The sequence below is a fragment of the Grus americana genome, chromosome 1 (assembly GCF_028858705.1).
Source record: "Grus americana isolate bGruAme1 chromosome 1, bGruAme1.mat, whole genome shotgun sequence".
In the NCBI taxonomy this organism is placed as follows: Eukaryota; Metazoa; Chordata; class Aves; order Gruiformes; family Gruidae; genus Grus; species Grus americana.
Genome location: NC_072852.1, coordinates 123660936 through 123688150, shown reverse-complemented (window position 1 = coordinate 123688150; position 27215 = coordinate 123660936). Strand labels below are relative to the sequence as shown.

Sequence of the window (27215 nt, the reverse complement as noted above, 5' to 3'; positions counted from 1 at the left end):
ATGCAATCTATTTAGAGATTAATTGTGTATAAAAAGAACATAGGCTTCGTGACCTGTGGGATGCTTAAGACATACCTGTGGAAGCACCTGTATCTGGTGCTCCAGAATGGAGCTAAAGAGTTGTGTTGAAGAGACAGCCACATAGAGATACCCCGTGTGTAGGTGTTGGTGCTAGTCCTCTTTTTTAAAAGAAAATTGTTTCCATGCTTTAAACAAATAAATGTGTACTAGCAGTCTTCAATCAACATATTTTGCATATTTTGCATTTGTTTTTATTTCTGAGTCAGGCCCTCTCCCAGTTGTCAGTAAGCCATCGCTGTCCTAATGTATCTCTTGCCCTTTCTCAGTCTGTGTAGCTCTGAAGCCTTTTTTTCTGGAGGGGTCAGTGTCTATGGTGACACTTGGGTTAATCACAGAATCATAGAATCATAGAATGGTTTGGGTTGGAAAGGACCTTAAAGACCATTTAGTCCCAGCCATGAGCAGGGACACCTTCCACTAGACCAGGTTGCCCGAAACCCCATCCAACCTGGCCTTGAACACTTCCAAGGAGTGGACTAATGAGACTGAAAACCTTTAAGGCTGGAGTGCAAGAAGTACAGTTTAACAAGCAAAGAAGTTAGAGAACCTCAGTCACATTACCATATGTTCTTCATCCTTCAGCAGTCCTTCTTTTTCTGGAAATATCATAGAATTAAGCTATAAACCAGTAGTAAATTTAACTTCCAACCCAGTCCAGTGCAACCATTATTCTTCCTAAACAGCTCAGGTGTGAATATAGCTATCATAGACAGCATGAAGTGATGTTCTTAGGCACTGAGGATTTACATACAATCTTTTTTTTCATGCCAAGGCCAGATTTTTTTGCTGCTTCATGTTCCATAGGGTAACATATGAATGCGTTATGCATTTTTTCAAGACTTGAATATCTGCAGTAAACTTTTTTACAGAAGAATTACCCACTCATACCTAAGTGTCCAGTGGTATTTACACAGAATAGAGATATTCAACCTTTTATTTTATATATGTAGGAAATGCACTCTTTTTTTGTGACAAAAAACACTGTATATTTTGAAAAATCATTTTTATTATATAAAAAAAAATTTGTAAGAAAATACTGCAGTTTGTGTTTGCAACATTATAGACTTGTGTCTTCTATGTTTATGTTTAGGGAGAACACCATCACGGAAAGAATTAAAGAATTAACTATAAAAAAAATTGTAAAATATTTTCTATGGACTTCCATGCAGGAAAAACATAATCAAGAACTACTGAAATAAATTAGATCACATATAAGAAACAAGTCAGCAATAGTGAGCAGTCCCGATCGTTTTGGAAGCTGCAGGCAGTTTCATGATATATTACAATTTAAGCAATATATTTTCTATAACATTTAGAAGCAGAAAACCTAAACCATTTTCACAGGGTGAACGCATCCTGGAAACATGCAGTAGTCATCATGATTAACCATTGGAAAACAGCTCTGTGTTCAGTCCTGCAGTAAGATGCCTAGGAGTCCTGTGAGGAAAGATATGTAAGGGAGTATTAACAAGAAACCCAAAGGTGCTGTTTATAAGATGTTCACTTCAGTGACAAATGGCTTGCATTTTTAAAAATTAGAATATTAAATGGATGGAAGAATTAACTATACTTCTGCTCCAGTAGCAATTTAAAGAATATGGTGCAACGATGTAAAGTTATTTTTAGATGAGTATGGAAATTGTATGTATAATTTTTGTCAATGTAAGACATTTGAACTTCCTCAGTTCTGGTTTCCAGTGAGCGGTGCTCCACTTCCCCATGAAAAGATTATGTGCACAGAAGTTTATGGGCTATTCTGTATTGTCCTCAGAATAAATGAGTACTCTTAATGCTGCCCAGAACGATTCCTCTTCTCTGGTCTTTTCAGACATGCATTCTTTGTACGCTCACAAACAGTTGCTTTTAATCACATTTCAAGGTAGTGTAATAAACATGAATATAATATTGTTATTCCTTACTGCAGGGTATCTTGGAAGTTCTGATCAATAAGGCTGGCTTTCGTATACTTAAGGAGGGGAAACAACTGCAAAGAAGCAATGCTTCAGTGCCAAATTGGCCTGCAGGGCAATGGGATAATCTGATTTCACAAACTCATGATTGCTTTTTACAATTTCAGCTTGCATTTGTCAAAAGCAAAGAGGACTCCTGTCCTATTGAATTTTCAGTTGTCTCTAGTGCCTGCATCACAAAGTCACATAATTAGATGATTTTTGCTGAGACCATAATTCCTTTTATAAAGTATCTACATACAGCCTGGTTGACTGCCGTGGTCAAACTCCATTGCTTAAAATTAATCTTGACAGTGAGGTAGACTTTCTTTCTGCATGTGAATGAGGACAACAGATAGCAATAGAGTGAAGACTTGTTGAGTGGAGGAAGTTGGAAGCCTACCTTGCTGGAACACACCTCTTTAGTATATTATTATTTCTATCACTTCATTGCTGCAAGCTGCACAATCTGGGTTCTGCCTTTCTATGCACTGCACAAATGAAAAGTAAGATGTGTGTCCCTTAATAATTGAGATTTTGCTGCTTTTAAAAAGCCAAAATGCTAACCTGAAAGAGGAAGCTTCAGTCTGTGAATGCTACTTATGGACTTGGTTCAAATATGCAACTAAGCAGCAGCCGTATGATTTCTGTGGTAAAACACCATAAAAAGTTTCTGATTTCTCTCAGGAATTTTTGAGAACAGTATTGACCTTGAAGCTTTGGTTCAGTTTTTGACCATTAATGTGGCTGATTGCTGCCACTTGCTTTAAAACACTTCCTCTTTTTCTGGTAGGTTTGTCAGCTGCGAAATTGCTGTCTGAATCTGGGGTCAGCGTGGTGGTTCTTGAGGCCCGGAACAGAGTTGGAGGAAGGACATTCACTATCAGGGTAAGTGCTTCATGAGATGCTGGACTCTCACTTGTGCCAGTCTCTGACGTGGCAAATGTCACTCCTATCTACAAGAAGGGCAAGAAGGAGGATCCAGGGAACTACAGGCTGGTGAGCCTCAACTCAGTCCCTGGGAAGGTGATAGAGCAGCTAATCCTGGACACCATTTCCAGGCACATGAATGACAAGAAAGTCATCAGTCAGCATGAATTCACCAAGAGGAAGTCATGCTTGATCAGCCTGATAACCTTCTATGATGAAATGACTGGCTTGGTAGATGAGGGAAGAACAGTGGATATTGTCTACCTAGACTTCAGTAATTCAACACTATCTGCCATAAGATCTTCATAGACAAGCTGATGAAGTATGGACTGGTTGAGCAGTCAGTGAGATGAGCTGAAAACTGGCTGAATAGCCTGGTCCAGAAGATGGTGATCAGTGGTATGAAGTCTTGTTGGAGGCCAGTAACTTGTGGTGTACCCCAGGGGTCAATACAAGTTTGATCCTGTTCAATATCTTCATTAATGATCTGGATGATGAAGAGACTGGAGCATCTCTACTATGAGGAAAAGCTGAAAGAGCTGGGACTCTAGCCTGGAGAAGAGAAGGCTGAGGGAGGATCTCATCAGTATATAGAAAGGAGGGAAGGAATCATAGAATCATAGAATGGTTTGGGTTGGAAGGGACCTTAAAGATCATCTACTTCCAACCCCCCTGCCATGGGCAGGGACAGCCCCCACTAGACCAGGTTGCCCAAAGCCCCATCCAACCTGGCCTTTAAGGGTGCAAAGAGGATGAAGGCAGGCTCTCTTCAGTGGTGCCTAGTGGCAAGACAAGAAGCAATGGGCATAAACTGAAACACGGGAGGTTTGAACCATTTGAACAGTAGGAAACACTTTTTTACTGTGAGGGTGGGTGATCTAGCACTGGCATAGGTTGTCCAGGGAGCCTGTGGCTTCTCCCTCTGTGGTGATATTCAAAAGCTGTCTGGATGTGGTCCTGGGCAACCAGCTCTAGGTGACCTTACTAGAGCAGGAGGGGTTGGACCAGATGACGTCCAGAGGTCCCTTCTGACCTCAACCAGCCTGTGATTCTATTGGGTTTGACATCATTAACCAGGGGGAAGAGGGGGAGTAGAGCTCCCAAAGAAGACAGGTGTCTCAAGTTGACATCACTTTTGTCAAGTAATAGAACTCTGTTTGCACAGGTTGCATTGCAATATATGTCAGTGGGCTTCTCTTGACAGGAGGTGCTTTAAAATTGGTCTGGAAGCAACTCTGAGAGCCATCAAATGGGATTTGGGTGCCTAACCAGAAGTGTATAGTGCCATTTAAGCTGCCCTAGGATACTTTGCCTGGCCTCCAGCTGCAGGTCTTCTGTGGGTCATAAGTCAAATGTGTTAGCCTTGCACAGAAGTCTTGGATACCTTGGGCTGTCTAAAATGGTGTTAAATGTCTGTATTAAAGTAATTGAATTCCACCCACATAGTCCATACCCTTTATCCACGGCAGGATCTGCTCTGCCTTTAACATTATGGAGGGAAATTATCATCTGAGACCATGAGTGTCAAAGCATTTCTCCTCTCATTCCCACCTCACTTTGCATACTGTAACAGGCATGATAACTAAGAGGCCTACAAGAAGCAGCCTGAACAGGGCCAGACATCATTACAGCTCGGACATACATTTTAACACAGCTTAAAATTATCTGAAGTAACACTCCTGCTTCTAAAAATGGACTGCATCTTGATTGCCATTAAAAAGAAAATGAAAGAAATGACAAGTCACCTGTGGCACAGGGTAATGTAATACAGACACTACCTCTGCTTCCCATCCTGGAAGTAAAAGAGGTTTAAATTATGTCAGATGCCACTGCTGGGGAACCAGAGATAAACAGTGGTGTTTCAGCAGAAATCATTGTACGTGAAACATGAAGAGTAAACACCATCCTTCTGTGACACTGAGAATGCCTAGCTTAAAATGCTCACTATAAACAGTGTTAAAAAGAGTTACTATCTTGGGAAATCAGCCTGCTTGTAGTAGCATGCATCCCTAAAACTTTTTGCTTTCTTCCTGCTTCCCAAGTGAGTGCGATGCTGGTCTGAGGGGTGCGTGGGGCACCTTCAGTGGCAGGCATGGCTGGGGGCTGCTAGCCAGAGCACACTGGGCTAGAGCCAAGGTGTGCCATGCTGGAAAGGAGATTACTCTCCCTGAGTACTGCAGTGCAGTGCTCAGCGTCTACAGCATTAAATCTAAGCAGATATCTACAGAGAGAAAACAAGCCTTGGTGCCGGAGATGGTTTCAACTTGAGAAATGTTTTGCAATGACAAGAAAAGTAACATGAATTCTGAAAAACTGGGGTTAGACTTAACCAAAGTATTGATTTGGTTGGATATTTCTTCATATTCTCATGTCTTTTGAGAGACTAAAAAGCCAATACTGAAAACTATAATGAAATTTAAACAAGAGTTAAACCCAATTGCACACATGTGCATGATGAAGTGAAGACACTGTGATGTCTGTGTGTCTGTCATTACAGAGCTCAATACTGCCTACTTTTAAGTCAGTCAGTACACATTTTCTCCTGTGCGTATGGTTGTAGTGCTAGTCAGTATGGAGTAATTCTGCTTCTAGGTGTTTGTATTGAGGAATTTCCTGCACAGCTTCTGATTCCTGTATTCTTCCTTTTGACAGAACAATCAAGTTAACTATGTAGATGTTGGTGGATCATATGTGGGACCTACCCAAAACCGGATTCTCCGACTGGCAAAAGAGCTGGGTGTTGAGACCTATAAAGTGAATGTTGAGGGCCATATGGTCCATTATAAGGGGGTAAGTATTGCATCTTTCATGGTTGAGATACCTAAAGGTATCATTGAGCTTTGGAAATTACTGAGAGTCATTAAGGAGGTTTCATTTAAAGCTCACTTTTAGTCATCCAGTAAGCACCCATTTGAAGTGTTGTTAAGCTGTTTTAACTTATTGGGAGTGGGATCAATGGTTCTTGTTTTCTTTTGAAAAGTGTTCAGAAAATGGAACTGACAGCAGTTAAAAAATTTGGGATACGTTTGACACCTGATTATCTTTGAACATATCCTCTAAAGAATTTTTGCCTGAAATTCAGAGAATACTTCTTCTGAAATAAAAGCCAAATTTAAATAACTAAAAAAAATAATACTGTTGGATACTATTGAATGACGATACTAGACAACAATGTTATGGGACTAGTCTGGGAGTAGTGTAACGTATTTTGCCCCACTTATGTAACTAGATTCACATGAGATCCTTCCCAGTCCCAAACCATGGGATTCATCTTACTTACAAACGGATGTCTGGCAGCTGGACATCTAATTTGAGACTCATTGAGATTCCCTCTCTAGCTAATGGTGAGAAACAGGCACCTGCCAAGGCTCACAATAAGCTTCATTTCTGAGATGTGGGGCAGCAGGAGTCCAGATGGCCACTCTTGAGCAGGTAGTGGTGTGGCTAAAGTGAACTGGTGAACTGGAATTAAACCTGTCTTCAGAGCAGCCCCTGTCTTAGATCTTTAGCCCACTGAATTTTTGCTCAGATCCTAGTCAGGACCTACTGCCAAAACCAGTGCAGAGGCAGAGTGGGTGGGAGAGGGATGAAGAGAGGCCTAAGATCCATAGGTGTGTGGTACAAGCATCTATTTCCAAAACTCACAAACTACTTTAGTTTCCAAAGACCATCACTTTGTAATTTTTTTAATATCCTTTAGTTTTGGTACTTTCCAGACTCTGGTAGAACAAGGTTCGAAGCCTTTATGAGTCACAGCTGACATACTTGATAGAGGCAAGGCTATGTGATGGATCCTTAACTGGTTTCATTTTTATTATCTTCTCACTTTTTCTTCTGAGAATTAGAGCAATGTGTTCATGCTGCAAAGTTTTATCATCTGGTTCTGTAGTCTCTCCTTATTGGGCAGATTCATGCCATGCCCATAAAATAGTCACATCTTAAATATTTGCATGGATGCTCCGTAATACTAAAAAAAATAAATTAATTGCACCACCTGGCGTAAAATTCGTGTAATTCTACAGCAAGTGGCCTGGGCTGATTTGTACCAGCTGAATGTTTGTCCCACTCTATTTAATTTAAGCTCAGACATGGATCTCTTAGCATCTTAAAAGGCACTTATCTTCTGTATGGTAAATAAAAGGCTCTAATGGGTTATATGAATTTGAGCCCTTAATCCATTTTGACACTGAAGCTGCAGGGGTTTTTGTCCCACATTACATTGTGCGTGTCCTCACTAATGACCATGTAATTTCGTAAGTTTTCTTTGAAGTGGAAGCATGTTCCTAAGCAAGAGACAGCGTTACGAGCTATTCGGCTGGATCAGAGGCTGTGGATCAATTCTAGATTTGGCATCGTGGTCCTGCCAAGCTAACCAGGGTCCCCAGGGGAGGCATAGCTGTTGGAACACAGTGACAGCGAAGGGGTTTTAAGCTCTCCTAGCATGGACAGACTTAAGCACTGGATAAATAATTATGATGCTTTGCCTCCAGCAGGTCTCATTCCTCCCACATCCTCTTCCCATGAATTGTAGGCCTTTTGTTTTCTTTCCCTAAGGTATTCCACTGTTTTTTCTCCTTACTCTTTCCTGGAGACCTCGTGTAGCCACCATGCCCTTTATTTTAGGGACCTGTTGTAGAACCCTCTCTTACATCCCACTTCTACAACAAGCCTGTTGAAACCAAACCGCAGTCCTGGTTGTTGGCTGGGTTGGTGAGTGCTCAGGGACCTTAGGGCTTGTATGTTTTACCTGCCTGCTATACACTGTAATGATGAGTTGTCCAGGTAGGGATTTGTGCTCTCCTGGCTATAGGTGCACCCCTCATGTTCATTAAAGATGCTTCAGCAACCCAAGCACCTGTGGTATTTCCTAGGTGATAGAAAATGTGTTAGCAAAGAGATAATTTGATATTAAAGGATCATTGCCCCAGAAATTAAATATTAATCTGAAAGTTGGATATGTTCATCTTCTTGGGCTAATATACTGTCAGCTGTGGGCCAGCTGCTGCCTTTCAGGTTTGAAAAGTATGACTTAAACTTTTTTCCTTGTGTCTTATCTGCTGTTTCTGTCAGCTGATGGCTGTCGAGGAGGGAGCATGTGGCTGAGGTCAGGCAGGAAGGTCTGTTCCCAAGGGCATTTCTCCAAAGTCTGCAATGCTGTGCGGTTTTGTCAGAGGCGAGAGGGAGAGTGTTTCGAGGAATGACTAAACATGGCTTTAGATTTTGTTGTGACAGTCATTCAACTGTATATAATCTCCAGCATCCTAAGATTAAGAGATTTTTGGTCTTTTGTTTACTGTACTACTCAGTTCAGTTTGGCTCTTTCTGAAGACTTCCAGGATACTGCTTGGATTGAGTCAGGGGAAAGTGGGGAAATGGTTTATCCTAGCAGCGGAAGCATCCCAGGGAAAGTGGAAATCCCCCGAGGGATTTCATGAGCTGCTTTGCTCTGAAAGGAATTTTTCCCATATGTGTGTGGAAAAATTCCACATACTGCAAGTAAAAACCACATTGCTTCGTGTGGGCAGGTTTCCTTTGTAGTTACAGATTATTTGAAAAATCCAAATATGTAAATATTGTTTGTCTTTGTTGTTGTTGTTGTTCATTCTTTCCCAGCAGTTAGCATGGTAATGTGGGCTGCTTTGATACCAATCAGGAATTTGTTTGTATCCTGTCATTGTAAATCGGTAACTTCAAACTGTAGATTTTGTTTTGAGCCCCAGACTTTCTTTCCAGCCAAATTGCTTGGCGGCTATGGTCCCGTAGTTCATCAAGAATGCTTTAGGACTGAGAAAAGGTAGATGTGCTGGAGTTCTCCCTTCCCAGAAGGCACAGATAGCTTTTTATTCTTACAGACGTCCTTGAAGGTCATGCTGTGCTCCGTTTTCAACTTCTCTTTTGTAGAAGACCCTAGAAAGCAAAGGCTTTAGGGCCTTGGTGTGGTATTAACCTTCTCATATAACTGTGGTCCTCTAATATCTGGCTGTAGCACCCAGCTCCGGTATACGGAACATTAGTAAGTAAGGACTGGTTTTGTTTATTTGTTTGCTTACGATTTTCAGAGCAAGGTAATGGCAAAAGATGAGCATTTGTATGCAATGCTTCACATTGGCCATCTAGTCTTTCCTTTCCTTTATCTAGCTTTAAGATTAAGAGATTAGGGTGCAGCAGGTAAGTCTGTGACTAAGTCTGCGCAGATTGCCATAAATCTGCAGTTTGGAATCACAGAGTGCAAGGCACTGCAATGCTCGCAAGGCTAGACCTGCTGCAGATACCGAGCAGGGAAGGATGCCCACCTGAGGGTTTACACCATAGGGAGCTGCTGCTGTACCTGTGCATGCGGTGCGTGACCCGAGGGCAATAGCAGCACCTGCCCTGGGGCACAAGGGATGCTCCTCCTGCACTTCCTGACGTGCAGGTTGTCCTCAGCACAGCGAGCAGGAGCCAGACTTGCCTCTCTCAAGACTGGCAAAATTGTCTGCTTCTCTTGCACAGACTGAAAGTTGGGGTGGTGTCACAGCTGGGGCTTAATTCCTGTAGTTACAGCTACAAGCCACAGCATAGCCCTCGCGCAAGGAAAAAGCAGACCTTGCAGAGCACATCTCTCTCTGCTGCCTTCTTTCTAACCACTGAACTACGGTGCTTGGGGATATAGTTTCCTTTGGAATGGTATGAGGTAACTAATCCAGGCAGGCAGCAGGACTCAAATCTGAGGTCTGCAGGAAGCCATTCGACACACCAGGAAATGAAAAAAAAGTTAGATAAACTCTGTGGGTCAGTCAAGCAGCCTTGTGTTAGCATGGGAACAAAGCCAGTAGGTTATTTGCCTTTCAGTTAAGAAAACAGTAGTTCTCAAAATAATACACTCAGAACACTATAAACTTGTTTAAAAACGGAATACTGCAAGACCTTGCCTGCTTGCAGTGAGCTCCTCTGTGAAACATGCAGCCAGAGCTCCTCTGCCTAGTAGGGAGACAATATTAAAAACAAATGAATAACTTACCAGCCCCAGGTCATTTGGGATAGATTTATTCCCTGCTGTGGAGATACTTGTGCAAGAGAGAGCATGTCGAAAAACTGATGTGGCTAAGGCTGTTTGGCGTGCGATCTCTGATGGGCAATGGGAATTTCTCTCCTGGAATTTGTTAGAATTGGGCTTTCCTCTGATCAGCTCCCACCTCTTATAGGTCCAGCCCCCCCCCCCCACAAGGAGTTAGTGTTTCTGTGAACTATTTCAGGCTCATCCTCTTCCAGGTCTGTTAGCACTGTTGTATTTTTCCATCTTTTCCTATCCTTGGTCTCCAGTCTTACTGAAATTATGGGGGGGTTTTGCATGCAGAAGAGAGTAACAAGTAATGCAACTTTAGACTGTTAATTATCAGTTGGCATTTCATAGTTCTCAGGAGATAAAATATATTTTTTCATTGATCTTCCTGGGCTATGTCATTGACCAAAGATGTGGGGATAATAATGTTTTCAGGTCAGCAATGAAAGGATAGTTCTTTTTTCAAATAGCATATCATAAAATCATAGAATCATAGAATGGTTTGGGTAGGAAGGGACCTTAAAGATCATCCAGTTCCAACACCCCTGCCATGGGCAGGGACACCCTCCACTAGACCAGGTTGCCCAAAGCCCCATCGAACTGGCCTTCAGCACTTCCAGGGATGGGGCGTCCACAGGTTCTCTGGGCAACCTGTTCCAGTGCCTCACCACCCTCACAGTAAAGAATGCTAATGTGATACATGTCATACCAGTGGCTGAGTAAGATTTCTTTATCAGTCCTCAGCAGTTTGTGGTTATGGTGGTCTAAAGCTAGTACAGAGGTGGAAAATTTGGAGGAAAATATTTAGGTAGCCAGGCAGTGGGCAAGTTCTGTCAACAATTGCCCCATCTGCAGCAGACAGGATAGTTTGGGAGTTCCTGAACCTGTAGCTGTTGAACATGGTAGAGTTAATACTGGGAGTTGGTAAAGCTGTTTTGGTGCAAACCTCAGCACAGAGTTACTGTGAGAGACTTTTCTTGGGCTGTTGTTTCCAGCAGTATAAGGAATAGGTTTGGCTGAAAACAAGACGAGGACAGGAGCCTTAGAAGAAGTTACTTTTTTTACTTTCTTTTTAAGTAAGTGGTGGTGGTGGGTTTTTTTGGTTTTTTTAAGTAAGCCAGGGATAGGTATTTGCAAATCACACCACTTGGTACAAGCACAGTCCCTGATCAAAAAACTGTGTGAAAAGAGATCTTACTGAACAGTGGCAAAACTTTGGGAAGCTTTCCCTGCTACTACTGAACTGTGGGCTTAGCTGTTCCCTTTGTCCCCTTGCAATATTGACATGACAGAACTTCAGTAATAAGTTATCTTCGGCTGTTGTTGGGTAGTCTGACATCTTTGCACCTCATCTCTGCTTAAGGGCAAGATTATTGGTGTTAAAGCACGTCAAGGAAGTCACATTAATGGCACCTGCATCCCTGACCGAAATAAAAAGTCTAGCAATAAATGAACTTTGAAAGAGCAGTATTTGATGATCTTTTTGAAAAACAAAATGTTGTGCAATAAGAAGAAAATTATTAGCAATTTATTACTGCTTTGTATCAGGATTTCCTTGTTTGATATAGCATCAGTTTATGACAGTAAAAGCTGTAGCATGAAGTATATCACTTTGCATGCGTTTTTTGGTCCTCCTTTCTGTCGATGAAGAGACAGTGCCCCAAACTGGCAGTGAGAAATCATGCTCAAGGAAAAGGAAGAAAAGTGTCGTACAGAGGATTCCCTTGCTGGTAGTTCGTAGGAGCGTTTTCTCTGCTCTTGCCATGGCAGAAGTGTGTTTTGCATACACACATGCACCTGGAGAAGGCTGGAGCAGCATCCCCCACCCACCTTCCTCCAATGTAACTCTCTAAAACAGAATGAAATGGGGATAAAAGAAATATGTGGTACACAAGAGTAAGATTACATACTAAGAAATCTAGAGGTAACCAACCACCTCCAGAGTCATCCTGGTGACTTGAAAAAAAGCCTCAACATTTGATGGAAATTAAAAAAACCCAAACCAACCTTTAAGCACTTGGATCTCAAGCTGAACTAAGTGCTGAGATCACAGCCTTGTTGTTTGCTTGGCTCACAGCAGAGATTGCTCTGTCTGGACTAAACAGGAGAGCGTTTTTGCTGTTGTGCTCATTGAAGATGGGGAGGAGCAGGGGCACCACTGCAGCTGTCCTCTGGGGCGAGAGGGACCGATTAGTCTTAGTCATAGCAAGACTTCTGTCCCCCACGTATGTATTCTTGTCTCCTTCATTGTACCTGCCCTGGGGATGACAAAAGTTGACCAAAATGTGGGAGTTTGGCTTTTGTGCTGCTTTTTCCAAATCTGAAAGCTCACTACGGTCTCTGAGTTTCATGTTGCACCTTTTATTTTTTTTATAGTCTTCGCAGAAAAATGTTCTGAAGAATATCAGAAATCTGTATGTGTTTACACATGTACACACAATTATCAGTGAGGAAGACCAATAAATTCTCTCACACTGAGTGTGGGGAAGGGACATTTGGCTCCTACTTTGTGTCCCCTGGTCCCTGGGTCACCGTCTCATGCCTCTGCAGCTCTGCAGCCTCTCGCTTGGTCTGGGACTCCCACCTGCCAGGTGCAATGGGCTGGCATAGTATATATTGCACTGAAAAATGTATTGCACACAGCTCGTACCTGTCATGGTCCAACATGTTCCCTGCATCCTGCCACGTGACCCCACGCAAACTTTTAACACACCTGGAAGAGCAATGAAGAGATCTGATGAGAAATTTGCCATTTATTTACATGGGGAAAGGTTCAAAGAAACTTAATAAGAGAAAATGTTGCCTGCTCATCCAGCCCTCTTTCAGATTAAAGTTATCACAAAGAACCAGCTGCTGTTAGATTGTTTTGCTTATCGTTATATCACAGGATTATCTGAAATAGTCCTTATTCCTGTTGCAGCTATGTGTCATACACATTGTAAGTATTGATACCATTTTTGCAAGTGTACAAATTTTTTCTTCCTACAGCCAAAAACTTTCTTTTTTGGCTTTTTTTTTTCTTTAGGCTATGTTTCTCCCAAAGTACTTGGTATAATAAAGAGGTATGTTTGCTTTTTATAGGTGAGATGTACCATAAAGGTGCTTAGATAGTTTAAAATGCATACAGTTTTAGACCCATGCAAATTTTAGGATGCACATTTCAGCAGGCAGGCAAACATTAGATTCATTCATATGTAATAATGAAGAATGCTTAGGAACAAGGAATATTACCTCCTTGGACATTGCTTGAGTGTCCTTAGCCCAGAATTTGACAACCTGCTCAGAACAAATATACCCTTTGCCATCCCCTCCAAATAAAAAAAAGAAAGTGTTATTGTCCTTTTTAATGTCTGCCCAACTGTTTTTCCCCTCATACTTAGCTTCATGCATTCCATTGCTTATATGCAGAAGAAAAAAAAAGGAAAAAGAATAGGTCTTTTGGGGCAAAAGGTCAGCCTTTGATAACTGAGAATTTTGCGTTCTTGTGTAATGAAAATATGCTCTGTTGTGTTTCAGTTGCTTATATTCTTATGTGTATTTTAGGGAAAGTCACGCTATTTTACGGGTATTTCCCCTTCAACATGGAATCCCTTAGTTTATCTGGATTACAACAACTTCTGGAGGACCATGGACAAGATGGGAAAAGAGGTAGGCTGTGTAAATTGCATCTGTTTCTTACAATGCTCGTGTCACCATGAGTAAATCTGATTTTGTTTTGTTTCTGACAGGCTTTTTTAGTACTACTTTAATATTAAAAAAAAAAAAAAAAAAAGAGAAAGAAAGAAACATCCATCAGGAAAGAGATTCAGGTTGCCCAGGACCTGTCAGGAATTACAGGGCTTCCTCACTGAGAGGAGGTTGGACTAGATGACCTTTAAAGGTCCTTTCTAACCCAAACCATTCTATGATTCTGTGATTCTATGAGAGGATACAAAAAGATCTGGAGGTGACTAAGATATCTGAAAAAAAATGAAGTTGAACTTCAGTGTATGTACTTTCTCACGCCAGGGAAAATCATTCCATGAGCTGGGAGATGAGAAGGGTTTTTCTCCTTCCCCTGTGACAGCCTTTTTGAATAAGGATGATTCTTTTTTTGTAGCTGCCTAAGCTGGGCTCCAGGATGGCTTCATAGTAATTTTATTTCTAAAATTTGTAAACAGTAAATGCTTTCAAAATTCAAGCAGTACAACTGCAGATCTTCCTGTGTGCAAAAAGTAGTCCCTGGAGTGTCATGCTGTCTTTCAAATATTTATCAGTTGCCTTATAATCTGGCTACAAACCAGGGGCCCTACCTTATAATAACCTTCAAGCATAATTGACTGTATTCCTGCAAAGTTCATTGCATTTACGTGGTTTTGCAGAATCAAATTTGTGCATGATACTACACGTTTTTGTCAAATAATACATATTTTTTTTCAAGATTCATATATACGATAGTGTTCTCACATGTCACAGTACTTATATGCAATGGATTATTATTAAGAATTTAACTGTCTAAAAATAATAGTATCTAGGCATTTTTGCTCCCTCTGTAGTTAACAGAGAGACATAGGGGCCTTCGGATACCCATCTTCTAACTGACTGAATCTCTGACTGGAGAAAGAATTTTTGCCTTAGCTGTTAGAGGACACCAAGACAACTAAATTAGAATAAACACCTCATTTCTGGATGACTAACAGCCAGATGAGTCCCAACATATGGATATAGTTCACTGGTCAGAAAAAGCTGGATTTGGTGGTCATGGTACAATTCATGCCCAAAGGTGTGAATGGAAACTATTCTATTTAGTGAATTTATTCTAAATATCCATGTGCAGGGGACAAAAGCAATTCCTGGCCAACATATCAGTCAACTCTGTGCTACTACCTAGCTATGACCAGGCAATGATATAGTACTGAATAATTTCTTGAATATTTTGCTTCTGTCTCCAGATTCCTCTTGAAGCACCGTGGGACGCTCCACATGCTGAAGAATGGGACAAAATGACCATGAAAGAGCTGATAAATAAGATTTGCTGGACAAAGTACATAACTCTTTATTCAGTTTGAAATCCAGCTGCAGAATGATAATGGCTCCCTGGAAAATTCTGGGATAACAGCTGAGTACAGCTGGGGTACAGGCGGTGAGAGAGCAGGAGGTGTTTGAGATGAGGCTGGTCTTTGTGATGGGCTGTTGTCAGGCGGTGGGTGAGGGCCTGTGGAGGATAAGGTGGTACGCAGAGCTTGGGTTGGCTGGCAGACGGGATTAAAGGTGCTGGGGAAACCTGGGGTTTGCCTCAGCCGGCCAGTGCACGCAGGAATGAGTGACAGCGTGGGGTCTTCCCGCCATGCTTTCACTTGACTCAGTTGGGCAGCATGTGTCTTTGTCTTTAGGAAAAGCAACATGTAAATAAAAGTCCACTTTGTAGGCATGAATAAAGGTCACTCGCAGGCACAGAAATGGAGGCAGAAGGAAGTCAGGGGGCTTCCCCAGCCCCATGGCAAGCTAGGAGCTTAGGAGTGATGTCCTCTGACTCTTGGCTATGTCCTCTCCTGTGCCGTTATCATATGTGTCTGCTTTTACGGCGTGAGCTGCATTGAACGTACCACGGAGCAGGCAGGTGCCGCTGGCACATCGGAGAGCAGCACGCTGTGCCAGAGAGCATCTGCTTTCCAGTGGTCGCTCCATGGATGGGGCAGCACGAGACCCAAGGAGGGGGAGGGAGCAGCTGTTGGCTCTGGAAACTCCGGAGAAGTTCAAATGCTGCTCCTTGTTTCAGCCATAGTGCCTGCTGGGCCTCCGAAACCCTTGGAGCCGAGGCGGCCTTTCTTGTTGCCTTTCACCTCCCTGGATGGTTTGTGCCTGAGCGCGGTTGGGAACTCCGTGTTTGTTCCAGCAAGTCTGTTGCTGTGCTTGCTCAGCTCAGCCCATTGCAGTGCACCCTCCCTCTGCTTCTGGGAAGCTGTCCTTGAATGCCAGCCAACTCTCCTGGGCCTCTTTGCCCTACAGGGTAGTTTCCCATGAGAAGCTGCTAAGCAGGTCCTTGAGGATGATAAAATCTGCTCTTCCAAAATCCAGGCTTGCAGTTCTGCTGTCTTACTCCTCTCAGGATCTTAAACTCCGCAGTCTCATGGCCACTGCAGCCAAGGCTGCCCGTCGCCTTTGCAGCATTCAACATATCTTCCTTGTTTGTGAGTAGCAGGTCCGACAGAGCATTAACCCTAGTTGGTAGGAAAGAGGGCCCAAGATGATATACTGCCTAGAAAATGGCCGATGTGTTTTATATGTCTATGAGGGACCACGCTGTACGAATAAAAAAGGCACAGTGTTCAATATGGGTGATGACAACTGGAAACACTCTTTTCTTCCTTTCCTTTTTCAATTAATTCTCTTTATAAGGCAAAGAGAATTGTGCTCATACGAGCACTTGTATCCCTGCTTGCTGTGCCAGCCCCTGTGCTATTCTATAACACTCTCCTCCCTTGCATTCAGTGTCTTTTATTTCTACGGCAGTGCTCTGTTTGCCCTTTCACTCTGATTATGGTTTAGCACTGTGCCTGCAGCTTCCTGACCAGAACTTTCCTTTTCTAATTATTTGGCTGGCTTAAAACTTGCTCCAGCTCCCTGTGATACAAGGTACAGCCATTTGGACTTTCTCTTGCTCTCTGTGGCATTGTAGTTTTATGATTACTTTTATGAGCCATTTGCCTGCAAACTCTATCACTTTGCACCAACCTTTGTGTTGCAAGTGCACTGGCTCTTCCTCTTCTAGTTTTTACTGTTCTTAGTCAAGGAGCCGGTGGAGTGTAAGCAGAGCTGGGTTTATAGTGATTGCTTCTGTAACACGCTTCTCTGCAAGACTGCTTCCACTGCCAATGGTTTTGTGGCGCCCCGGTTTTAATGGATGTGCTCAGCTGAAACACGTTCAAAAACTCAGTAAAAAGCCATTTTAGATCTTCAAGCCAAGCCCGATTTTTCTACATACAGTTAAAAACCATAGTGCCCTAAACAGAAAAGCTCTTCCGCAGCATTTTCTGTATGACTTGGGTCAAGATTGTAAAAGAAGATTTGTTTGCCATGTGTCACAGATCAGCATCTACTGATCCTGGAGACTCTCTTCACATTTCTCAGGCCTGAACCTGCTACAACTGTTTAGTGTCTTGGTGCTTTTAGGATTGTAGCAAAGGGTTCCTGCATGCAGGATGTTTTCATATCCTGGCTAATGAAGTAGAGGTCGCTGGACTTCATACCCACGGAAATGAGGTTATAAAAGTTTATAAGTTAGGTATTTTAGCCCAGATAACTTGCAAAGTTCCTTCCTTTAGCAGATGATTATAAATCCATGTTGTTTTATGAAACTTCATCCAAGTCAAAGACCTTTCACCTTCTTTGCAAAATGATCTCAATTCTCCTAGCAATCTGTAGCCACAAATGAAAGAAATGTGAATAGTCTGGTCCTCATTTCCTGCTGGTGTAACTCTATGTTCAGAGGACTTACTGTGGTAGACAGCTGACCCTCTCCTTACATTTATAGCCATGAGTGCCAATTTGGTTTCTCTGGGTTATTTACCGTGTCTGATTCTTGGTTTCATGAAAGGTCTGTGCAGCAGCATCACGTGGGAGATGGGGAATGTCCTGGTTGCATGGTTAGTTGAGTCCCTCAGGACTCGTCAGACTTTGGAAGTGATGTGCCTGATAAGCTCCCTGTGGAGGAGAAATACAAAAGCGTTTCACCAACTGGTTGCTAAATGCATTCTCCTGTTGAGAAAAATATTTGTCCTGATGAAAGCAATAGCAGCTGGGAACCTATTTAAAGAAATAACTAAGGTGAAATCAGTGGGATTTCAAACTGAATGGGTAAATGCTTTGAGAGGGAGGTACTGATACAAACCCATTGAAACATTTTCACTACAGACTAAAAAATGAGATAGATATAAATAATCTTGCCTTTTCTGACTTTGGGAAAGCAGCCCTTATCAAGAATAACAAAGAAAATCCTGTAAGCAGTCAGGAACTCACATTTACTCACTGCCAGTTTCTGGTCCTGTGTCTTATGCAGAGCTGTTAAAGAATTTGCCACCTTCTTTGTGAATGTCAACGTCACGTCTGAGCCTCATGAAGTCTCTGCTCTCTGGTTCCTGTGGTACGTGAGGCAGTGTGGGGGCACAGCCAGGATTTTCTCTATCACCAATGGGGGCCAGGTACAAAATGTCTCATCTTCTTCCTCCTCTCTTGAAACCATAAAGAGCAAGTGGAGTGTTTTACCCATCAAAGCCCTGCAATTAATGAAAAGAGGTTCATGTGGCACCAAGTTCATATGGCAGCAGAGGCAATTATGTTCTCATGGGGTGGAACAGCCCTCTCGACTAACTCTGTACAATGAGGAATTTTATTAGTTAGGCTTTGGGATAAATTGGGACAATTTAATCATTTTTTCCCCCTACATTCACTTCAGCACAGTTCTTTTGTGTCTGTTTTGTTGCTTTTTTGCCAATTTGTTTTCTATGGGTTACTTAGCACATTTGAGTGTTTTCAAGAGTTCAAAGCAAGTGTACTTCAGAGTGAAATACAGTTTTTTGGCATTGAAGCCTCTAATGACAAGAGTTGGAAGTAGATAGCAAAAGGCCCTTTCTTCTTGGGACAGCTCACATGGCAACATGTTTTATGAGCTACTTCATACTGTCTCGCCTTGGTCGTGGCAAGTGGCTGGTTGCCTGCAGAACATCACGATTTTCATGTGATTGTTCCGGATGAAGTTTCAGAAGAGGGGAGAGGGGGCTGTCAAAGTAATTTGTATGTGGTATGTTGGCACCCTTTCCTAGCCTCCTACCTCAGTTAACACAGCCTCAAAAAGCACGCGCAGCATTTCAGATTTAACCTACCAACAGCAAAAGCGGAGACAGTACCACACCCTTCCAAGTGTGCCAAAATAGGGAGACATTAAGAAAAGTTATCTGGAGAGATACAAAGTCACCATCAACATCTGTCCATTGGGGTAAGAATAGACAGCCATGTGTCAGGAAGGATGTAAGTCAAGCTAATGCTGACCTGAGGGAGGAGCCAGACCCAAGAGCCTTCCTCCTCAGGGGCCTCTCTGCCGCATTTGCTGTCCCATGTAAGCAACCGCTAGACATTGCAGCAAGAATTCATGCTAAAATGAATCCCAAGATACTCGTAGCTGAACAAGATGTGGAGACGGGAAAGCTAGCCTGGGAAGAGTGCTTCCTTTTCTTTGTGCCTGGATGGGGCAAGCTGTCTTGGTTTTTACCATCCTCCCCTCTCTCCTCACCCCAATCAAAATCAATTGAGTGAAAACGCTAAAGGTTTCTGACTTAGCAGCCACGATGAATTTTATAAAACTTCTTCAGGCAGCCATTTCAGTCTTTCAGCACAGACTTTGTGGCTTCTTTCCTCCCTGCCATCATCTTATATGTAAAAGTGAGCTGCTTGATATAACGCTAGTGGCTGGTAGATGAAAGAAGGTTAGTGCTTCCCCCGGGCCTCTGCACAGACATCGCAAGGAAATACGTGTCCTAGATTGTGCTTTTTCCAGACAACAATGTTTTTGTGTCTTCCCAGGGACAGATAAAGCTCATTGCCTGCCGCACTTGAGGCCAGACCCAGTTAAAGATCTGTCTGGCTTCTGGGCTGGTGCAGGCTTTTGCTGTACAGATGCAGGCTGTTGTCTTTGTCACACATGAGGGTTTTGGTAGCACAGTGATGGGTAAAATACTCAAAACCTCTTTTTAATGAAGTGATAAGTTTATACTAGCTAGAACACCTGCATTATATGTGTTTGTTCTTTAGGTTTCAAGAGTCTTTAAGCCAGCTAATTGAGGAAGCCATTGCAAAAGTGGTGTAGGCAGCAATCCCCACTGAGGCTCAGGTTTATGCTTTTGTTCTTCTGAAAGTCTGAACCTCTTTACGCACCCTTAGGACTTGCAGATTTGGCCTGGAGTTTCTTGATTATGAGCAGAAGTCATACTCAATGTCATTGTGATTAATGCTGGTGATTTTTTGTTTGTGTTTCTTTTCTGTTTGTTTTTTAGGAGAGGAAGTTTAAAGGAGGTTCTGGTCAGATATCAGAGAAAATAATGGAATGCCTCAAAGGCAGAGTTAAACTGGAGAGACCTGTGGTCCGTATTGATCAGACAGGTGATAATGTCATTGTGGAGACTCTAAACCATGAGATATATGAGGTAATTTGATCAGAATAAAAGTAGTGTATGCATTTAGTGGGGGAATACATCTGCTGCAGCTCTTAGCCAGATGTAATCAGGAAGTACCCATTTGTGTGAGTCTATTTCTCGGACTATGCTGACACTCTGTGAAACCCACAGTTTATTTACAACTGGGTCTCTTCTTGGTGTTCTGCTAGTTAGTTTCTGTCATTACTCTGCCTTTTCTGCCTTAACTTTTTCTGTAATTATATATTTTTACATTTTAGTTCTGCATTGAGTCCATTTTAAAGAAAGGAAAAGTAACATTCCTGTTCATATGTAAGTTTGTGGTTTGCAGAACAAGAAAAAGACATTTCAAATGTCTGTAGTAAGATTTTGCCTCTGTACAGTGGTGCTGTGAAACGCTCTGTCAGTACGTGATTACCTGCAGTGGCACCCATGGGGCAGCAGCTCCCTTCTACATGCAGAGCCCAGCATGCCACAGGGGTTTGTGCAGGACTGTCATGATCTGCAAGACCCCTGTCTCACCAGTGGCAGTGCTTGGAAGATATTTTAGAGAAAGCTAGCAAAAAGGGAAGGGGCTGTTTGGCAGAGAAGGTGGTCCAAGGCTGTCCTGGAGGAGAAACTATCTCCCTCCCCCAGGGATTTTTAAACCCTGGAGTTAATCCGCTGGCCTCTCCCTCCATGCTGACTGAGCGGCAGCCAAGTCGGAGGAGATGGGCTTCCTGCACTCAGCAGCCCCACCAGCGTGAGAGCGCCTGAGAGCAGCAGTGTCTGTTGTGATGTAGTGTCACCCTGAGCCCCAAAGCAGAGCATCCTTCATTGCTCCAGTCAGATACAGGACCTGCAAGAGGGATGGAGCACGTTCAGGAAAGCTGAAATCACCATCAGTGTTGCTTGTCCTGAAGTAGTATCCTGTGAACATGCACAAAAGTTGTTGTTTCTTTTAAACTGCTTATAATTTAGACAGATGTGGATCATATTTTCCTGGGGATGACAAAAGGCAGTTTTACCTATGCGCTGAGATCTGTCTTGTCTCATTTCCCCACCTGTCTCTAGCCAAGTTTCAACTGTGGTCCTGTAGTGTCCAGAAAACTGTCAAGAATCATCTAACCACAAAACAACATGTTTTTCCCAGCTTCTTTTTCTGAAATGGCAGAATTATTTTGGTCACTTGGAAATATCTGTGTGGGAAAGCCAAATAGCAAAGTCAGGTGTGGGAAAGCTGTTAGTGACTAAGAGTGTCTTTCAAATGTGTCCTGTGGGGCAAACTCAGTGGGAAGCAGCGCCTCGTTTGTATTGACTGTGTTTTACATTTCAGGGCAAGTATGTGATCAGTGCTATCCCTCCAATCCTGACAACGAAGATTCATTACATACCAGAACTGCCATCAAAGAGAAACCAGTTAATTCAGCGTTTGCCTATGGGGTGTGTCATAAAATGCATGGTGTACTACAAGGAAGCCTTCTGGCAGAGGAAGGGTATGTGGGGAAAGTGAAGGACTAGGGACCCCCGTGCTATGCGAATTTCGAAGGTCTGCTGTCTACCAGGGAATAAATCCAAGGGGGGGGGTTAAATGTGCAAAACCCCAAAACCGAACACACAGAAAGGTGAAAGGTAAAGTTCCTTAGAAAGGAGAGCTCTTCCTCCAAGCTTGAGTACGCACCTTGTCCCAAAGATGAGTCCAGACCCCAATAGGATCCTGAATCTCACTGTTGCTAGCTGAGGAGGAGCAACTGAGAGAACAAGCAAGGTTTCCTTGGGAAGTGTTGGTGGAACCTGCAGTGCACAGAAGCAGTGACCCTGCAGCAGCAGGTCCCTGCTTCTCCCTGCCAGCGACAGAGTTAGGGCAGCCAAAGAGAATTTACAGCAGATGACAAGGAGAGCTTAAGGTGTAAGCAAGACCTTTCTCTGGTTTTAATCCTCTGTTCTACAGACCTGATATCTCAGAGGACTGGGAAAAGTAGGTTAGCTTTTTGTTGGACTCAAGATATTTTTCCCATGTGCTGCAACATCATGTGTTTCTCAGCTTTAACTGATACTGTTTCCAGAACTATTTGTATGAACAGATTAGTTTCCTCTTCCTGTGTAACGATACTGAGAGTTGCACTGGGTGAGACTATTTCTTAATCAAAAGAATATAATTTTGCATGTTTCAGGGCATAAACCAGCCATTGGGATTAGAAAGAAATGTAGGCAGGTTTATGCGTTGTTATCTATATGGAATTTTTTGTGTATTCATCTGAAATGTGTATTGATGTGATACTAGATTAGATGGCCCATGGTCCTGCTGCATTACTGTTATGGGACACCATTCCTTCCAGTCTTATTGTCAGCAAAATCAACACAGGGTGCAAATTAGAGCCTGCAGTGACCAGATGTAATTACACTGGGTTTTGTTGCTGCTGTTGTTGTTTTGTCCAAAGTTAGTCATGCGATGAACCATCATAGTTCTTGCTAGATCCATTTATTTTTAATGGTTATTGTACCCAATGTAGAAAGCCAAAGAGAGTTGCAGCAGTCCACAGAAATTCCTAGCTAAGTAATAATGGAATTTAAATATGACTTTTATAAGTCTGTGTACAAAATTTCCCAAAGTCAAAGGGAAGAGAAGAGAGAGACCGTTACAAAAAGACTTCAGACATGTAGGTATTATTGATGATGAAGGAATTAATGTACTTTTATCCTTTTATGGATAATTTTCCTAGCTCATTACTACCAGAAACAATGATCTTCAACAAGTTCCTCTGACAATCATTTTGTTTTCTTTTTCCCGCTTAGGTTATTGTGGTTCCTTCGTCATTGAGGATGAAGAGTCTCCAATTGGAATAACCATAGATGACACGAAACCTGATGGATCTTTCCCTGCAATTATGGGGTTAGGAGCTTCTAGCCCATACTTACAGATGTGTATTTCTTTTTGTATGAAGGAGTAGGAGGAAGAATAAGAGGGGAAATGGCCAGGTTACATCAGTGGTGTCCCCTCCCACAGTCTTCATAGATGGAGGAGAACACTTCTGACAAGCCTCTTGTGCTCTCTAGTCCGTATAAGCTTTTAGGTGAAGCTTCTGCTACAAATAGCCTAATACAAAGGAGATGGTTGGGAAGGAGTTGCTGAATTCAGCTGTAGTTAATTTTAAACATTCAGTGTGTATATATATATATTTATTTTTTTTTACTGTGGAGTAGATTTAGAAATAAATCTCTTTCTTACCCAGCTTTGTAAGCCTGTATTCAGCTTATGTTGGGCCTTATATTTAGTGCCGGGGCCAAAATGAAAACACAGTTGTCCAAGAAATCCTCATTTGCCTCCTCTCCCCACTGAGCCAAGGCAGGACAACAAACATCAGCTGGTGGTTGAGCAGAGCAGCAGCTGTGCAATGAAGAAATCGACATTCTGAAGAAACTGCCAAGTAAAAAAGTTGTGGTTTGGACAAACAGATGGGAAAATATGTAACAGCATTGACTGGCTTTTAAAATAGGTTAAACCAACATGAACAAACAATCTTTGCAACAAACAAATGTTTCCACTGTAATCTGAAGTGAGACTGCCAAAAAAAGGCCAACATAAATGTCAGGCAACTACTCCTTAAATATCTGTCAAGGGAAGTTTGCCACTTCTACTGAACTGTAAATGTTTATGGGCATGTTCAAGGCTTAAAAACTTCCATGACCTGAGAGCCATAAGCCTCCTCCAAACCCACTATGGCAAACAGTTTCCTGCTTTCTCCTTGTGGATTTATGCAACTTTCTAAAAGAGTGCAGGAACATACTTCATCCCCTGGATATCTCCAGTAAGGTCAGATGAACTAATCACCAAATCTGTTTCCTTCGAGCTGAATAAGTATTAATCGCAGTTCTTACAGGACTGGTCCACGACAGTGCGCAGTGCTTGTCAGAGCAGCAAGCTCCCATCACTTATTAACACCAAATAGCACAGGCAGTGGTATGGCCAGCTGTCTGCGAGACTTCAAAAGCTCGAGAAAACTCAGGGTCTCAGCCCTTTTGGATAAGACCTAGGTATAAAAGGGTAGGCGGTGCAAGCTAGTTAGCTGGACATTGTCATGTCTCTGCCCACTTTGGGTATAACTTTGCTGTCCTGAGTCGGTGAGGATGGAGAGTTTATTCCCACAGAGCAAAATGAGGCCAGTGCTGGCAGCTTTGAAAACACACTTGGAATCTGCAGCTTTCTCATCTGGTAGCTGCCAGGCAGTCCTCTATGCCTGCCCCCGGGAAAGCATGCTCTTCCTTTCAATTAACTCCCCAGGGTACCCCGCACAGGCCTTTTCACCTGTGTGACCTGTAATTATTGTGATGAGGTATGATGAAAAAATGTCAAGCCCATTATGTACCAGTGAAGTGCTTTGCCCATCTCTTTTTAGAGTAATTTCAAGCAAGAACTTGCAAATCAGCTGATAGGCTGACACTGCATGATATTTATATGCCTTAATTTTCTTTTCAGTTTCATCCTTACCAGAAAGGCTGTTAAACTGGCCCATCTCAGTAAGGAGGAAAGGTAAGAGTTCAGAAACTAAATATTTCAGTAATAAGTCAGTGTTCTGGGATGCTTCCGCACAGGAATATGTGTGTGAATATGTGTGTGTATATGCACGTATACACATGCTCAGTGCAGCTACCAATAATGGAAATTGGGGTAAAAATTGAGCTTTTAGCATAGACAGGCCAAGACGCTAATGCTACGATCCATCAAGTTACGGATATTTCTGAGTTTCCAAGTCCTGCCCGCTCTTCCATGTTATGACTTATCAGCTCTGTGTCTCTACATGAACTAAGAAGATTTTTCCAAAGACATTCCCAGACTGCATCCCCACTGGATGATGCTTCACCCCAGGGATATGGGGAGTGCTGACATGCATAGTTTTGGGTGTCCTTCACATTCAGACTAGGTGATAAAATTTTTAAACCTCCATGTTTACAACAGTATTGTTTCTCCATTAGTCTGTGAAATAAACAAACTGTACTTTCTAAATGTGATTTTTGGTAGACGTGCAAGTGAAAGAGAAGTTCTGCTTAGAAATGTGCGTAGTATTCTCCAGTTCATATTTTGTTCTCAGCTATAGTAAATCTGTAGGGATTTCATTGATTTATATTGCTTCTCTTCTGGTCTTACACCAGTGAACATGAGAATGAATTGGCTCTGCATCCTAAAATAACTGTACAAAGATTTATTTTTTTAGAGTTCGTTGCCAGAATCAACCTTCATTTCAGCCTATTCCCTGGGTCCATTTTGGATGTCACATTCAGGCATCAGCATTTGAAATATGTATGTTAAGATAAGAACTTGAAATCTGACTTAAAGCCAAACGCAACTTTCTTTCCAATGTGTTGCAATAAATGTGATTTTTTTTTTCGTAAGAAGAGCAATAGCTGAGAGGTTTTTTCCACCTTTTTATTTCTGACTCTGATTTTGTTTTCATATAGGAAGAAGAAGATCTGTGAGGCATATGCCAAGGCAATGGGGATGGAAGAGGCTTTACATGTAAGAAATGAATGCCTGTTTTCACCTCTGTTGTACAGTAATGTTGCTCCTTTGTTCTGGAGGATGACGCAAAAATTCCTGGTACCTAAAATGTGTACCTAAAATTGCATGTTGTGCCACACAATCTGTACTCCCAAGGGGAGGGCAGCAGCATCTAGTACAGGAAGAAAAGAGCTGCCAGTCTCACTCTTTACAAGAAAAGAGAAGGCAGTGCATGGTTTAATTTGCCCTGTCATTTCCACATGGGAGACTAGTGCTTCTGTAAAAGTGCAAAGCTTTGTTTTGTGTGGATGGGTAGCATTAGCCAGATGACATGGCACTCCTTTGACGGGTATCCTTAGCCTGTTTTTCCCCTCTTCGAAGGAAATTTGGTTTTTATTTCCAATTTCTCTTCCACTGTTTCACTCTCTAATGTTTGCTAATACTTACAGCCTGTGCATTACGAAGAAAAGAACTGGAGCTTGGAGCAATATTCAGGGGGTTGTTACACAGCCTACTTCCCACCAGGCATAATGCATTCTTATGGAAGGTAAACCAGAGAATGCTTTGCTTTCTAATTTACATTTCTTAGCTCATATACAATGATATACCTTATGCAACAAACTTATGGCATATGTAGCGTATCAGGGGAATGCCAACCCTGTTTCTGCTCCCCTACTCCCCAGCTAACAAGGATCTTGCTACTGACTTTCCTAAGAGCAGAGTGACACTTGTGATTTCCAAGGAAGCAAAGCACAGTCACAAAGGGACCTGCTAGAGCCAGCAAACCTTTCCCTGCTAGGTTACTTACAGACAGGGAAAACCTAATCGGGGGTTAGATGGGAGCCCTTAGAGCAAGCACATCTCTGTAAGGGAAAGGGAGCTCATTACCTGTGGCTGGGTTGACCGGGATGCTTGTGCAGCTTTGCACGTCTGCAGGGGTGGCTTATATGACCCTACGGGGCGAATGCAACTCCCTGAATGCTGAGGCCTTCAGCTGCCGTCCGTCCCCTTTTGGCAGGACTTGCAGCCAGGCGAGTCCAGCCTCCAAAGTGACTTATCACTTCAGAAACATCATTCACATCCCATTGTAATGGCAGGATAACAACAAAGCTGCCATGCAGAAGACATAAATCTATCAGCTACACTGCATTTCTGGAGGCTGTTAGGATTATCCCTTATCCCAGCACTAAAATAAGGCTCACATTATTTTGCACAGAAACTGGGCACACTGATTTCTGCCTTAGATTTTATTTCTCTCATATCTTGAGTTTTGTGTACAGAAGCAAGTAGATGGTCCTGCAGGGACAGCTTATTGCACCATGCTCCCCAGCCCAGGTCTGCAGGAATTCTGGAGAACTGAAGTTGAGTGCTCCATCATAGCCCGTAAATTGCTTTTAGAAGGATCATCACCTTCCTGTTACTTGTCATCTGACATTCTCCATTTGTTTTGAAGGATCATTCGCCAGCCCATTGACAGACTCTACTTTGCTGGCACAGAGACAGCTACCCAATGGAGTGGATACATGGAGGGGGCCGTGCAGGCAGGAGAAAGAGCAGCCAGAGAGGTATAG

General features: G+C 42.6%; 2 protein-coding genes and 1 long non-coding RNA gene across 5 annotated transcripts in view; 1 reads left to right on the top strand and 2 right to left on the bottom strand.

Annotated features, from left to right (window-relative positions):
* LOC129209839 (amine oxidase [flavin-containing] A-like) overlaps positions 1 to 27215 on the top strand; it is a 46635-nt gene that overhangs the window by 9155 nt on the left and 10265 nt on the right. For both annotated transcript variants that reach the window (XM_054835031.1, XM_054834934.1), the window contains exons 2-13: positions 2824 to 2918; positions 5613 to 5750; positions 13546 to 13650; positions 14934 to 15025; positions 18041 to 18182; positions 20031 to 20180; positions 21484 to 21643; positions 22944 to 23040; positions 24625 to 24678; positions 25605 to 25662; positions 26094 to 26191; positions 27098 to 27209. In XM_054835031.1, the coding sequence (XP_054691006.1) occupies positions 2824 to 2918; positions 5613 to 5750; positions 13546 to 13650; positions 14934 to 15025; positions 18041 to 18182; positions 20031 to 20180; positions 21484 to 21643; positions 22944 to 23040; positions 24625 to 24678; positions 25605 to 25662; positions 26094 to 26191; positions 27098 to 27209 (1301 nt within the window). The remainder of the gene's footprint in view (positions 1 to 2823; positions 2919 to 5612; positions 5751 to 13545; positions 13651 to 14933; positions 15026 to 18040; positions 18183 to 20030; positions 20181 to 21483; positions 21644 to 22943; positions 23041 to 24624; positions 24679 to 25604; positions 25663 to 26093; positions 26192 to 27097; positions 27210 to 27215) is intronic.
* Positions 1137 to 18148, bottom strand: LOC129209906 (uncharacterized). Its single transcript, XR_008578261.1, has 4 exons — positions 18011 to 18148; positions 17552 to 17685; positions 12653 to 12715; positions 1137 to 1518 (listed from the first exon to the last, which is right to left on the bottom strand). It is a non-coding gene; the product is annotated as an uncharacterized LOC129209906 (long non-coding RNA).
* The window catches only part of LOC129209666 (amine oxidase [flavin-containing] B-like), a 73482-nt gene continuing 69646 nt past the window's right edge, over positions 23380 to 27215 (bottom strand). The window contains exon 16 of one of the 2 annotated variants that reach the window (XM_054834792.1): positions 23380 to 23535. The gene's annotated coding sequence lies outside the window, so the exon portion shown is untranslated. The other variant, XM_054834709.1, reaches the window with a different exon arrangement.